This window comes from Vicia villosa, linkage group LG2 (assembly GCF_029867415.1).
Source record: "Vicia villosa cultivar HV-30 ecotype Madison, WI linkage group LG2, Vvil1.0, whole genome shotgun sequence".
Taxonomy (NCBI): domain Eukaryota; kingdom Viridiplantae; phylum Streptophyta; class Magnoliopsida; order Fabales; family Fabaceae; genus Vicia; species Vicia villosa.
The window spans coordinates 129,048,876-129,062,545 of NC_081181.1; the positions used below are offsets into that span (position 1 = coordinate 129,048,876).

The following is a 13,670-nucleotide window of genomic DNA, read 5'->3' on the forward strand; positions in this document are numbered from 1 at the left end:
TTTCTCATATCTCGAACAAGTTGTTCCAAGTTTAAGATAAAATATCTATGTCGCAGGTAACTTTGTATACTTTGATGTCTGAGATTCGTCCAACTCATCAGTCGTTCCAAGTGTAATATAATACATTTTTGTCACAAATAACTTCATATATTTCAATCATTCACTATTTCAAAACAAGTAATATTGGTTATATTATTTGTCAATTTTTTTTACTCTGACAACTAATTATTTGTCTCCAATGAGGAAAAGAATACATTTGACATGATGGTAAAGTTATTTTAAAAGATATGGTATAATTTTATTTAATTTAAAATTTAACTCAAGTCTATATTCTTTTATAAAAATCAATTGAAATATATACATGTTGATTTCGAGGTATTCTTCACCTTTGGCCTTACTTCTAACCCCTCTTATACGATACATTTATACTTTTTTTATATTTTATATTAGCTCTTATATGGTACATACTTCAATTTCATTTTTTTTTTATTTCTTTTTTCTTTCTCCATCTAAAAATCATCTAAGTTTTAAAAAATAACTTACTTATTTGAATATAAATATTAAGATAAATATGCTATTATAATAAATATTAGGATATTATAATAGCAAAATATTAAGATAAATATGCTATTATAATAAATATTAAGATAAATAATGTAATACATTATTATAATATATTATTTTTGTTTTTAAACTCTAATATTTATCTTAATATTTATCTTAATATTTAAAATAATGTAATACATTATTTTTGTTTTTAAACTCTAATATTCATTGAGGTAAGAAAATGTCAATAGCCATATGTTTGCATAATTGAAAACTTCTCTTTTTATTGATATTTTTTTTGTAGTTCTTTATTCTACCTTTCTTTCTTATTTCTTATTTTTGTATTGAATAACATAAATATAACTATTTTTTCTCTTGAATCAGGAGTACAAGATATATATCAGATTTCCATTATTTTAATTATTACATCATGGTGTTTGTAGAGGTCTATGAGATTGTTGTTAATGTATACATATATTTTTAATCCTAATAAATTCTCATTTCTATGATATTATTGTTGTTATTATTATATTCATTTGTACTAAAGTTATTTAGAAAAGAATAGCTTCACTACAAATATGATACTCAATGAAGAATTTATTTTTATAAAAAATTAATAATTAGGGGATAGTAAAAGGTTACCAAATTAAAGTAAATAGAATATCAAAAGTTAATAATTTAAAATGTTATTGATTGAATAAATATATAAATATAACTAATAAGTTTTCAACTTCTTTATTTTTATTCTGTAACACCTCTTATTTATTTATATTTAATCACTCAATTATTCTCTTGATGCAACTTTTAATTAACAATTAAATCAACTAATTATTTATTTTTATTATTATATTCATAGTTGTGTGTATATAAATGTGTAATATTAAATTAACATCATTGAATATATATTTTTTTTCTAGATTTATAGTCATAGTAATAAATATAATAACAATATTTTAAAGTTTAAAATATTATATACAATGACAATAATATATTATAGGTCAACCGCGCAACGCGCGGGTCAACAATCTAGTTAAATATAACTCTTATAATAAATAAACTATACTTAAAATATTCATACCACATATGCAAGACACTAGAAAATCCTACTTACAATTTTTCTGTAGTCATGTTATTAACTTTGTGATCAGATTCAAAAGTTGTATTCGGTGTACTAGAAGATTGTCCTCCCTGTAAAAATATTCAAAATACATTAATGACATATTCAATATAATAAATTAAAAAAATTATATAAAACTACTAATTTATTATATTTTGTAATAAAAAGAACAATTTATATACCTACTTGAAAATTCATCATTTTATAAAACATATTTGCCATTTTTTCTTCAAATTGCGTCTTTATTTTTTCTTCGAGTTGTCTTTGACTCTCTTCAAACTTTGCAGTCATTTCTTCCCTCAATTTTTGCTCTTCTTGGAGTTGAGTTTCTACATCTTTTAATTTCATTTCCATATCATGCCTCTTTTCACACTCCTTTTCTAATTCTTCATGTAAGCCAATAACAGATTTACCCTTTTGTGGTTTTATTCCAGCTCCTAAGCCACGACAATATCCAGATCTTTCTCCTACAACTGATTTAAAAGCAATGTTTATAAGCTTGTCTTTATCTTCGTCCACATATCTGGCTTCTTCAAAATCATTATAAGCTTCTCCAACCTTTGTCTATTACAAAATGTTAATTATAATTAGAAATAACAAAACTTATCACAATTATATATGTTTTGCAAATTAGGTAAATATATCATACATGTACTTCCTTAGAGGCATCATTTATCCATTCTCCATTGCTATTTGTGTGGGTCATTCGCCATAAATCTTGATAGTTTGGCTCTTTTTGAGTTTCTGGATCTCTCTGTACATAAATTTATATCATCACAAAATATAATTATTTATTAGTCATCAACTCAACAAAAAATATACAAAAAAAATTGATTTTATAAATCTATTGTTTACCGCATCATAACTAACAGCTTGAAATGACTTCCTTCCACATCTATGATTCATAACTTGTTTTGTTTTATTTAATTTGTTCCTTTCACTAATTGCCTGAAAATATTAAAAAACAAATATAGCACTTTTTATATTTAAAACTAAGTCATCCATGTTTTTATTAGATTTAATAGAAACATACCTTATAGTTAGCACTTGAAAAATAATCCACCAAATACTTCCAATCTTCCTCACTTATATCATTTGGCTTATGTTCTAAAGCTGTCTCATTTGTGTTGTATTGGCTAAAGTGTCGATGGAATCTACATCTATGATTTCGATAGAGTCTTTTAGCAGTATCGAGAATGACATCCCTGTTGTGTGTTGTATTATCAATGTCAAAAGTATCCTGCAGTTAATAATTGGGAAAAAAACTATTGTAAGTACTTCATAAAAGAAATAAAATAAAATAAAAATGTACAATTTATAATTTACCAAAACTTTTGAAACTATCTTGTCATGTACATCTTGTGGTACTTTTCTCCACCTTTTGACATTAAAAGGAGCATTCTTTAGGACAACTATTGAAATCTCAGTCACAAAATTTGCAGCTCCTGGTCCAACAGCTACCATTTTATCACTTGGAATAACAACTTGCAATTTTCCAATAGAGCTCTTCTTTTTCTTTTTTACAATACCTAAGCCAATAGTTCTTCCTCTTCCAATTTTTCTTGTATTTGTATGTTCTATTGTATTTTGATCCAAAAATTAAGTTTATGAGAAATATAATGTGAACTTTTAAGATAGAAATATGAGAACAAATAGTATATGAATAGGAAAATAAATACCTTCTTGTTGCTTACTTGTATTTGAAGAATTTGGAATTTGTAAATCCGGACCTTGATTTGGGGAGCCATGACTATATAGAGAATGACAAAACATGAACAAATCAATTACAAAATTGATTAAGATGAAAATGAATGAAATCTTAAAATATGCATTTACCTTGAAAAAGAATAAACTAACCTGATTATGAAAGAAATTGAAGCTGGTTAGAAAAGAAATTAAAAAGTAGTGAAGAAGAAGTTCTCATAAGAGAAGATAATGGGTAACAGTTATCTAAGAGATAATGCTCTTCTAAAAATTGTCAAAAAAATTTAGCGCTAAAAATTACCTCCAATTTAATTGCTGTATAATTTAATTGATTGGGAAAAAATTGTTAATTAATTTTATCTAGATCACTATTCTTTTTACTGTTTCATTCCTTTCTCTTGCACCCTTTCATAACTTGACACATCATCCATTAAATCACATATTCACCCTTTTGAATCTCATTTAAATATTCCTTAATTACTTTAATCAGCATTATCACCCATTAAATTCTCTTTTCCATAACTTCTTATTACCTTTTCAACACTCAATTCAATAATCTCCCAATAATACCGCACAAGTAGCATTAAATTTATTTATTTACTTTTGACTTATTCTTTATATCTCTTTCAATCAATTATTTAATTATTTATTGTTAATTAATTAATTAAAAAATTTACTAAAAAATAGAAAAACTTTAACTATAAATTCCACTATCTCTCCCAATTAGTATTAATGACTAAAATATAGGCACGTAATTTTCCTTGAATCCCACTAAAAATGGTTTTTTATTAAAAAACAACATGGTTTATAGTTTATATCCTTCTTAGAATATCTATAATTAATAATTAAATAAAATAATAATAATGGTTTATAAATATGATATGAAACTTTCTATAAGAAACACGATTATAATTATTTTATTATTATTCTGTCAAAAAATTAGTTTATTATTATAATAATATTATTTATTTTTTCAATCAAAACAAGCCGTATAAAAATTTAATCACACATTAAAATTTAGAGAATCCTGTGGTTAATAAAATCAACATATTTTGTGCATCATAGAAATTAATTAATTAATTAATTAATTTAAAAGGCTAAAATATAGGAAGTACAGTATAGTATAGTTTATTGTAATTTCTTCATATTATTCTTATTATTAATTAATATAAAAAGGCTAAAATATAAAAAGTATATTAAAGTTTTATTCTTATATGAGTAGTTAGTCATGAATTTATACAACTCACTAACCGATTAACTCACAATTATATATAAAATTTTCATATGCAACTTTCATTACTTATTTCATATATACAAAAACTAATTTTTATAGTTATATTGAATTAAATCTCTATTAAAATTGTTGATAAAAAATTGGTTCTCTTAATATGTAATATATTTACTTTACTCATTTATCTCACTTATATTGTAGAGATTTATAAGAATCAATTTTAATATAAACAAATGTTACTTAAATAAATAAAATAAATAAAATGCTAATAATGCGTACAAATTAAACACATAATTAAATTAAAATAAGTGAGAATATTAATAATAGATAAAAAAAATCTTAAATTTAATGGTTGTGCCAATTTTTATATTTGGAAGACATATTTATAAATAAAATAATATAAAAAACTATTTTTATTCAGAGTCAGAATCTTCCGTATCTGAATAGTCGTCCTCATCTGTTGAAGATTCGTATTCGTAATCATCAGTATCATAGTCACTTGCATCATTTGCTACTTTGAGCTCTTCTTCTTCGATAATAGTATGTTCATAGCTTGTTCCACCAATATCATTTCGGTTTAAAATCTCCCTTTGGTCCAATGACGATGTTTCTAATGCCTTATATGTATTGTTATTGTTAAACTCATTTAGTTGATATGGCTCTGAGTCATCTTCATCTTGAGGAAAATCATAAACATTCCTTGGTTTTACTTTTACCACAGTATACCAATTTTGATTGTTATTCTGCTTGACATAATAAACTGACACAGCTTGTGAACCTAAAACAAATGGATCGTTTCTGTAAAATATCTTTGTGATATCTAGACTAATAAATCCATACTCATCTTTTTTATATCCTCTTCCTTGATTTCGAACTTGAGAAGGAGCCTCAAACCAATCACATTTTAACAATATCACAGAGTTATTATCCAAATACCTTACTTCAACGATTTTTTTAATCATTCCATAATATTCAACGTGTCCGGATAACTCGTCTCCTTTCACAACCACACCACTATTTTGAGTTTTTAAGTGTTGCTCAACACTTTTTGCACGAAATTTGAAATTATTAAGGATGTATCTATTGTGGATGAGTACCCGAGAATCTGGCCCTCTTGATAACGCAATAAGTTGGTCATTGATCCTTCCATCTTGTAACTGTTTTAATCTGATAACCTGCATATATAATATTATTGTTGAAAAAAATAAATTTATAAATCAATTAACAACATGACTTAGAGTAGTTGATTTTTATTATAAATGACACTTACTTCATTTTCAAACCACTTGTGAAATTGATTCATATGCCTCTTCTCAACATTTATATTACTTTCATTTCTTATCTTTGTCATATGCTCCATTGTATTATTAAAAATACAAACTTGTTAGAAAAAAAATATGGTTAGTTATAATTTTTATATTGAAGTAAAGTTAGAGTAAGCTACTTACTCAATCCAAGGTCTGACTTCTTCACAATTTTGTAATATGTAAAAATGAGCCTGGAGAATTTTAGAAAGACTCATATTTTCCCAAGAATCACCGCCTATAGGTCGACCATTTTTTTTAAACACTGATAAGCTTGTGCAATTTTCACTTACACAATCCATATATCTATCAGGTTGATTTAGTCTAGAGTCCATATCAACCAAATATCTGGCACAAAATGTCATACACTCTTCAGCTAGATACCCTTCTGCTATTGAACCTTCAGGACGTGCTTTGTTACGCACATAATTTTTTAGTACTCGTAAAAATCTGGAAGGCAACACACAATAATTATTTATGCATATATGTATTTATTGAAGACTAAAATATTTAAACTTTATACATCAAAATATTGTGCTAACTAACCTTTCAATAGGATACATCCATCTATATTGAACTGTACCTCCGAGTTTTGCTTCATTTGCCAAATGAATCGGTAGATGAACCATAACATCAAAAAAAGATGGTGGAAAAATGCGCTCTAACTTACAAAGGGTTATTGCCATATGCTTCTCTAAGCAGTCTAATTCATCCACTTTTAACTCTTTAGAGCACAAGTCACCAAAGAATAGTGATAATTCAATTAATGGATCACATGCATCTTTAGGAAGTAACCCCCTGATGGCAAGTGGAACAATTCTCTCAAAAAGAACATGATAATCATGACTTTTAAGTCCTGAAATCTTGCATTCCTTTGCATTTATACAGCGACCTATATTTGAGGCATAAGAGTCGGGAAACCTAACATCTTTCAATATTTGACAAAATTTAGCCTTTTCTATCGATGACATCGTGTAACGAGCTGGAGGAATAATATACTTGTCTCCATTTCTAATAGTACATAGTGACTTTTTGAATCCCATGTGTTTCAAATCTATCCGAGACTTTAAAGTATCTTTTGTTTTTCCATCAATATTCAACAATGTCCCAATAACACTTTCACAAATATTTTTTTCTATATGCATCACATCTAGATTATGCCTTAATAATATAGTTTTCCAATAAGGTAATTGGAAAAATATACTTTTTTTCTTCCAATTATGTTTTTCACCTTCATTCCGCTTTCGTTTTCTTATGGTTTTACCAAAGATCACTGGTTGTATATTTTCATGTTGCGCTATGACTTCATCTCCTGTCAATGGTTGTGGTGCATGTCTAACCTCTTTTGTATTGTCAAATGAGCTCTTATTATTACGCCAAGGGTGGTTAGTAGGTAAAAATCTACGGTGACCCATGTAGCATTGCTTGAAACTATATTTTAAATGACATGAGATGGTTTCTTTGTTGCAACAAGGACAAGCTAATGATCCTTTAGTACTCCATCCAGATAGCATCCCGTAAGCTGGAAAATCATTTATAGTCCATAACAAGGCTGCATGTAATTGAAAATTACTGCTTGAAGAAACATCATAGGTTTCAATACCCACATCCCATAATTCCTTTAAGTCATCAATTAGTGGTTGAAGGTAAACATCAATATCATTTCCAGGACTAGTTGGTCCTGAAATAAGTAATGATAATAAAATTGGGTTGTTTCATACATAACCAGGGAGGTAAGTTGTAAGGAACTAAAACCACAGGCCACATACTATAATTGGGGCTCATCATACCGAAGGGATTAAAACCATCTGATGCTAGACCAAGTCTTATATTACGTGCATCTGCAGAGAAAAACTTGTGTTGATCATCAAATCTTTTCCATGTCAAAGAGTCAGCTGGGTGCCTCAAAATTCCGTCATCAATTCTTTTATCTTTATGGCATTTCATGTCTTGTGCAATTTGTTTTGACATAAACAATCTTTGTAGTCTTGGTTTTATGGGAAAGTAACGAACTATCTTATTAGGGACATTATTCTTCTTCGTATTTTCTTTCCATCTACTTTTCTCACAAATAGGACATTCGTCAAGATTTTCGTAGTCTTTTCCTCTATACAAAATACAATCATTAGCACAAGCATCTATCTTGACATAATCAAGTCCAAGATCCTTTATAATCACTACGCCAAACAAGCACATAGACAGCGCTTTTTTTGGCTTTAGGCAGCGCTTAAAAGCGCTATCTATTCCCCCGCTGCCGTAGGTAAAGGCAGCGCTTTTTTTCACCTTGAAAACGCTGCTAAAGGCACCTTTTAGTCAGCATTTTTACCTATAAAGCGCTGTTAAAGGCCCACTTTAGACAGCGCTTTTATATCTAAAGTGCTGCTAAAGACCCCCTTTAGACAGCGCTATTTTGAAACAATTTTTAAGAAAAAGCCTCTTAAAAGCGCTGCTAAAGGCCACCTTTAGGTAGCGCTGTCCCCACAAGCGATGCTAAAGGACCACTTTAGCCAGCGTTTTTTTCTTAAATGCGCTGTTAAAGGCCCCCTTTAGGCCGCGCTTTTCAGAAACAAAGTTTTTAAATAGCTTTTAGGCAGCGCTTCTCTTTTAAAGCGCTGTCTAATGTCCACGAAATTTTTAAATGGATCTATTTAAAAAAGGCTTGCCCCAGGTTTTCACCACATTTTACACCTGTACAATATACCATTACAAATTTCACCTATAAACAACAAAAAAAAAACTCTATTTTTCAGAGCTAAGATGCTAAGAATATATTAATAAACAACAACAAAATTACATCCAATTCAATGAAAACAATTGCATTATCCAAAACATTGTTATTTTTTACACAAGTCAAAAGGATGCTAAATATCTACTTTTTCTTCTTGCCAGCTAACCTTTTTACCCTTCAATATCCTGCAATTGCATCAAATTAACCATTATAATCACAAAACAGAATAACAGAAAACCAAAAACAAAATAATATAAAGGTGAAAAACATTCTACATTAGTGTATATAAAACCATTCTACATTTTCCACGAATGTATTTCAAACGGCCTACATATCACTAAATAATCTATGTAGATAAATCAAATATTGCAACATGCACTTGGCTATACTCAAAATTCTCATCAATTATAGTAAGATTTCAGTATACCTATACAACTTTCAACCCAATCATGAATTGACACCATTCCTCCTTAAGTTCATCCAACTTAGATTTTGAGTAAGTAGCACACTTGAAGTCATCAAAATACTACAAAATAATATAACATGGTATGTTTAAGTTAAAACTATTTAATTATATGAGAAATATGTGTTAAATATTAAAATAACTCTTAAGTTAGAAATCCATACCTTGGACGGAATCTCTATTTGATTCGAAAGAAGAATTTCTTTCATAAACTGCAACATGTAAAAACCGCAATCTACTTCATTACGCTGCCCAGGATACTACACATGGAAAGAAAATATGGATAAGGCCTAAGTTTTATCACGTATATATCATCACTATTTATATAATCAAAATTGTGATAATTAATTAATATACCTCCACTTGAATCCATGTGATGTTGTTGGCTTTACTCTTTGGTACTTGACTTCCTCTTTGTGCTCGAAAAACTTGTATAACGCTAATAAAATATAAACGCATAATTTAAAACAATTTCCATAAATAAATAAATATACACACGAATATTTAGAACAATCTCATTTACGTATCAACCAACTTCTTCATAGCTTCGTATGTACTAACTGGACCCCCATAACAACAACCCAAACAAGGACATTTCATTCGACCGACGTCCTTGACGTGTTCAACAGCAAACTTAACAAATTCCAATACCCCATTCTCGTACTCTTTTGACCTTCGATCGACATTCATCCATTTTTTATCCATGGAATTATCACTAATTAAGGTAAACAAAAACACTAATTAGTACATGCATAAACACATGCAATTTATATAAACACGTGCATATTTGTATGCATACATAATTAGTACTCACATAATACATGAACAATAAGTATCATTGTATCAAAATAGCACCGGTGAGAAGCAAGCATGCATTCAAATCTCAATTTAATAAGACATGGTATAAATATTTATGGAGTAGATCCCTTGGCCTCAATTGAGGGTTTCAAAACAGAGCTGCTAGGAATTGACAACTTTTATTAAGAACTTGGTTGGTAATATGTTTCTTACCTTATTTGCTTTCTTAAAAAAATGGGGTTTCTTATGCCTATGGATCCCACATATAGTAACACTCATATGCTATTATGATAACTAATTGTAATATGTAATAGATCATTAAGTCTTATAAGGTGATTTGTTCTAACCGAGGAAACATGAATTTTTTTTCTTCTTTTTGTGATGATATTTGTAAAGGAAAATGAATTTTATACACCCATACATCTACTAAACACCTTGAGATAGAGAGAAATAGAGAGTGAGAAGCAGATTGGTAACTAATTATGATCCACAATTTCTGTTTTGATATAAAATGATTGTATTGCATATTCTGTTTATAGCTCATCCTACATTGGCTATTGCTCACAATTTTGAGGATCCGTTTTCCTATTCACTCATTTTAAATTTTATAGTTCATCATATCATTGACTTTTTATGATTAAATTAATTAACCATTTTATATTAAACTTGATGAGGTTTCCTGTGATAGTGTGATGTAAAAAATGAATGATTTAAAAGTATAGTTTTGGAAAGCACTAGACAATTGGTATTATTTTATCAATTATGTGAGGCACTTACCTAAGGAAAATTTGAATACATCAAAGTGATAAGTGACAACCTTATTAAATATGGTTCGTGAGACTGAATCAAAAAACCTTTGTCTCTACAATCTTAGTGTGCATCTGACATAATTAAAATCATACAATCTTTGTTATTTGAAATATAGCAATCTTCAGAACCCTTATGGTTCACGAGACCGATTTTAAAAAAGATGTATTGAATCCTAATAAAGAAGAAAGCGTGTCTGTTTATCTATCATTGTTTGTATTTCTATTTGTTACATGTTAGTGTTGGTATAGACACCATCACATCGTCTCAATATATCAATATCAAGGGCAATGAAACTCTAAACTCCAAGATGGAGGACTTGATCTATATGTTCGCGCAGCCTATGCAGAACTTGGTATGCTCGAGTTGTTGTTTGTTAAAGCATTTGAAACAAGACCATTAACTTGATTGTATCTCTTAGGAGTTAGTATTGTATTGTATTTCTCATATTTTAGATTTAAATTTAAATTTTTCATTGATGCAGATCAAAGGAAAAACAAGACAATCATCATTATAAGTACAGTTATAATTGGAACTTTCATAATTGGAATTTAATCAATCAATTTTTTTCACACATTTTTCAGCTCTTTTTCTTTTGACTCAGCAGTAGCATAAAGATAAATAATAAGTAATACTGATTTCTGAACTCTTTCTGAAAGTCATACTAGTACTCACAGTAAAACAAACACAATTACATACACAATTAAGAAGGCTGGACAATAAAGACCTGAACCAAAAGAACAATCTATCATAACCAAATCAAAGTAAAGGATCCATGAAAAATTATGAACAACTACTTTACTCAAGACATAAACTACTAACAGTTAAGCATTCATCAAAGTTGGTCATAGAGAAATTATATAAATGATCCTAACAATCAAAGTTAGTCAGAACAACAATGACATAAAAAAGACAAGAGAAACAGCTTGAAGCCAAAGGCAAAGAAACTCTAGCTTCCAAACCTAAAACTGAAATTTAAGGATGAAATCATACCTCAAAGACTCACAAGTGTTTGTAGATAGTCTTGACTTGGGATTCACAAACAATGATGAAATACACAATCGAAGAGTAGTGAAGCAACTGGAAGAGAAAAACTGCCTGCAACAAAAACCAAATCAGGAGCCTTTCGAATGTTGGGAAATGTAGTTTGAATGATGTTCCATTTGCTATACATAAATAAATACCCTAGAAAAAGCATGTACCCCAACAGCCCCATCAATACCTTGCTTTTCACATAACATTTGGCAATGCAAATTACATGAGAATATATTGATTGAAAAATTTAGCAGGACTGTCTACTTTAAGCTTGTCATTCTAAAAACATGCTTGCTTTTTTTATCCTTTGAAGGTAGGTCTGGTACTGGTAAAATGGTGAATTACCACCGGGACTTGCTGATATTCGCTCTTTACTCATTATTCTGCTGAGTTATATTTGTAACTTTATCTTATATTAAACTTGAATTTGAAACTAAACACTATTCTAATCTTTTATTTTGATGTTTTCTTATGAATTGAACTATTCAAGTTTTTTTTATTGATGGACTCGTATCTTTATATACAAGTGCTTCTAGCAGAATTGGGATGGAAATCAATAGACAAGTGCTCCTAGCAGAATTGGGATGGAAATTAATAGACAAAATTTCACAAAAATGTAGAACTGCTAACACTACAAAGTGCAAGAGCTTTATCAATGTGGGCAATGTTCAAGGAAAAGAATTACAAAACTCAAACAAACATTATTTGTGTTGTAAATCCCAAAAATATGAGGATATTTTGTAGCTCACTGATTCTAAAATTTAAGAATTTAAATGAGTAATAAAACAGGGCGGAGAAGCTACATTAAACAGGGCTGAGAAGCTAAGAAATCTGAGGTTTGGGATCAGTATTCATACCAACAATGATAACGAGCGATAACCTTGGTTTTCCTGCTGCCTTGATAGCAGAAGTTTCCTCCTGGAGTGAACAAAGATATTCAAACCCAAAACCCCACATAAAGCAAAACCAACCAAGAAGAAACAAGTAGAAACATACCTCTAATGTCGAAGAAGATATAACCCAAAAGCGATTAGAAGCAATTTCATAAACGATTTTTGTGTGATTCAGCAGTGATTTCGTGAAAGAAGAAGCGATTTAGAAGCGATTTGCGTGAGAGAAGAAAGAGGAAATTCGCGGCCGTGGGTTCGATTAGGGTTCTTCGAATTCAGAAGGTTTGTTCGTGGAATTAGAAGGTTTGTTCGCGGCCGTGGGTTCAGAAGATTAGGGTTTTTTCGTTTGGCAGTAGAAGAACCATAGAACGATAACATGGAGAAGAGTTTCAGAGAAAAAGTTGTTTTCGTGTTTTTTTTAATTAAAGGACTTCAGGCAGCGCTTGTAAAGAGCGCCGTGTAAGCCCAACCTTAGCCAGCGCTTCTAAAAAGCACTTTGTAAGCCCATCTTCTAGCAGCGCTTTTTCAAAGCACTTTCTAAAACCACCCTTAGGCAGCGCTTTTTGAAACCACTTCACCCCTTTAGGCAGCGCTTTTGTAGAAAGCGCTGTTTAAGGTATATGTAAAAAATTCCGTGTTTTTTAAAAAGACTTTTACCAGCGCTTTTGGTAAGAAGCGCTGTCTAAGGTGTGCTGTCTAATCCTATTTTTGGTGTAGTGAATCTTTTTAACTTCATATATTGAGCTAGGAAGCACATTACCTTCGGGAAAAGCTTCAGCCAATAGCTTTAACAGTGAGTCAAGTGAGGTATTGCTCCATCCATGAAGACATTTCATTTGGAAAAGTCGCATAATAAAAGATAACTTGGAGAATTTTTTACAACCTGGATATAATTTTTGTTCAGTATCTTTCACTAATCCATAAAATCTTTTAGCTTCCTTATTTGGCTCTTCATTGACATTACTAGACATAAGATGATCAAACACCTTTTCACTATGCGCGTTAAATGATTGATGCATGTCATAAAGCATGGTGAAAGTTTGGGCA

At 29.6% G+C, this 13,670-nt stretch overlaps 3 protein-coding genes across 4 annotated transcripts; all 3 read right to left on the reverse strand.

The window, feature by feature from the left end:
* Positions 1-1,653: 1,653 nt before the first annotated feature.
* On the reverse strand, positions 1,654-2,607 carry LOC131649991 (uncharacterized). Its single transcript, XM_058919734.1, has 4 exons — positions 2,519-2,607; positions 2,313-2,417; positions 1,850-2,227; positions 1,654-1,734 (listed from the first exon to the last, which is right to left on the reverse strand). Exons 1-4 carry the CDS (start codon positions 2,567-2,569, stop codon positions 1,654-1,656), a joined length of 615 nt encoding a protein of 204 aa, XP_058775717.1. The 5' UTR covers positions 2,570-2,607.
* A 2,404-nt stretch (positions 2,608-5,011) lies between these two features.
* Positions 5,012-8,098, reverse strand: LOC131649992 (uncharacterized). Its single transcript, XM_058919735.1, has 4 exons — positions 7,693-8,098; positions 6,449-7,583; positions 6,196-6,352; positions 5,012-5,773 (listed from the first exon to the last, which is right to left on the reverse strand). The coding sequence occupies exons 1-4, from the start codon at positions 8,096-8,098 to the stop codon at positions 5,012-5,014; spliced, it is 2,460 nt and encodes an 819-aa protein (XP_058775718.1).
* A 447-nt stretch (positions 8,099-8,545) lies between these two features.
* Positions 8,546-13,132, reverse strand: LOC131652075 (uncharacterized). Of its 2 annotated transcripts, none has more exons than XR_009298566.1 (8): positions 12,730-13,132; positions 12,591-12,651; positions 11,692-11,796; positions 9,629-9,808; positions 9,451-9,532; positions 9,258-9,353; positions 9,058-9,156; positions 8,546-8,815 (listed from the first exon to the last, which is right to left on the reverse strand). XR_009298566.1 is itself a non-coding variant. In XM_058921850.1 (8 exons), the coding sequence occupies exons 4-7, from the start codon at positions 9,796-9,798 to the stop codon at positions 9,058-9,060; spliced, it is 459 nt and encodes a 152-aa protein (XP_058777833.1). In that variant the 5' UTR covers positions 9,799-9,808; positions 11,692-11,796; positions 12,591-12,651; positions 12,730-13,127; the 3' UTR covers positions 8,548-8,815. The 2 variants fall into 2 exon arrangements, 1 of the variants encoding a protein (XP_058777833.1); XM_058921850.1 differs by having other exon boundaries at positions 8,548-8,815; positions 9,617-9,808; positions 12,730-13,127.
* Positions 13,133-13,670: the final 538 nt, after the last annotated feature.

Coding starts and splice junctions, on each gene's coding strand:
- LOC131649991 (XM_058919734.1), bottom strand. CDS start 2,569: ATGAATCATAGATGTGGAAGGAAGTCATTTCAAGCTGTTAGTTATGAT. Junction 2,418..2,518: donor AAGCTGTTAGTTATGATGCG/GTAAACAATAGA, acceptor ATTTATGTACAG/AGAGATCCAGAAACTCAAAA. Junction 2,228..2,312: donor ATGCCTCTAAGGAAGTACAT/GTATGATATATT, acceptor ATTTTGTAATAG/ACAAAGGTTGGAGAAGCTTA.
- LOC131649992 (XM_058919735.1), bottom strand. CDS start 8,098: ATGTGCTTGTTTGGCGTAGTGATTATAAAGGATCTTGGACTTGATTAT. Junction 7,584..7,692: donor AGATGGTTTTAATCCCTTCG/GTATGATGAGCC, acceptor TACTTATTTCAG/GACCAACTAGTCCTGGAAAT. Junction 5,774..6,195: donor CTGATAGATATATGGATTGT/GTAAGTGAAAAT, acceptor TTATATATGCAG/GTTATCAGATTAAAACAGTT.
- LOC131652075 (XM_058921850.1), bottom strand. CDS start 9,798: ATGGATAAAAAATGGATGAATGTCGATCGAAGGTCAAAAGAGTACGAG. Junction 9,354..9,450: donor TCACATGGATTCAAGTGGAG/GTATATTAATTA, acceptor TTCCATGTGTAG/TATCCTGGGCAGCGTAATGA. Junction 9,157..9,257: donor AAATAGAGATTCCGTCCAAG/GTATGGATTTCT, acceptor ATTATTTTGTAG/TATTTTGATGACTTCAAGTG.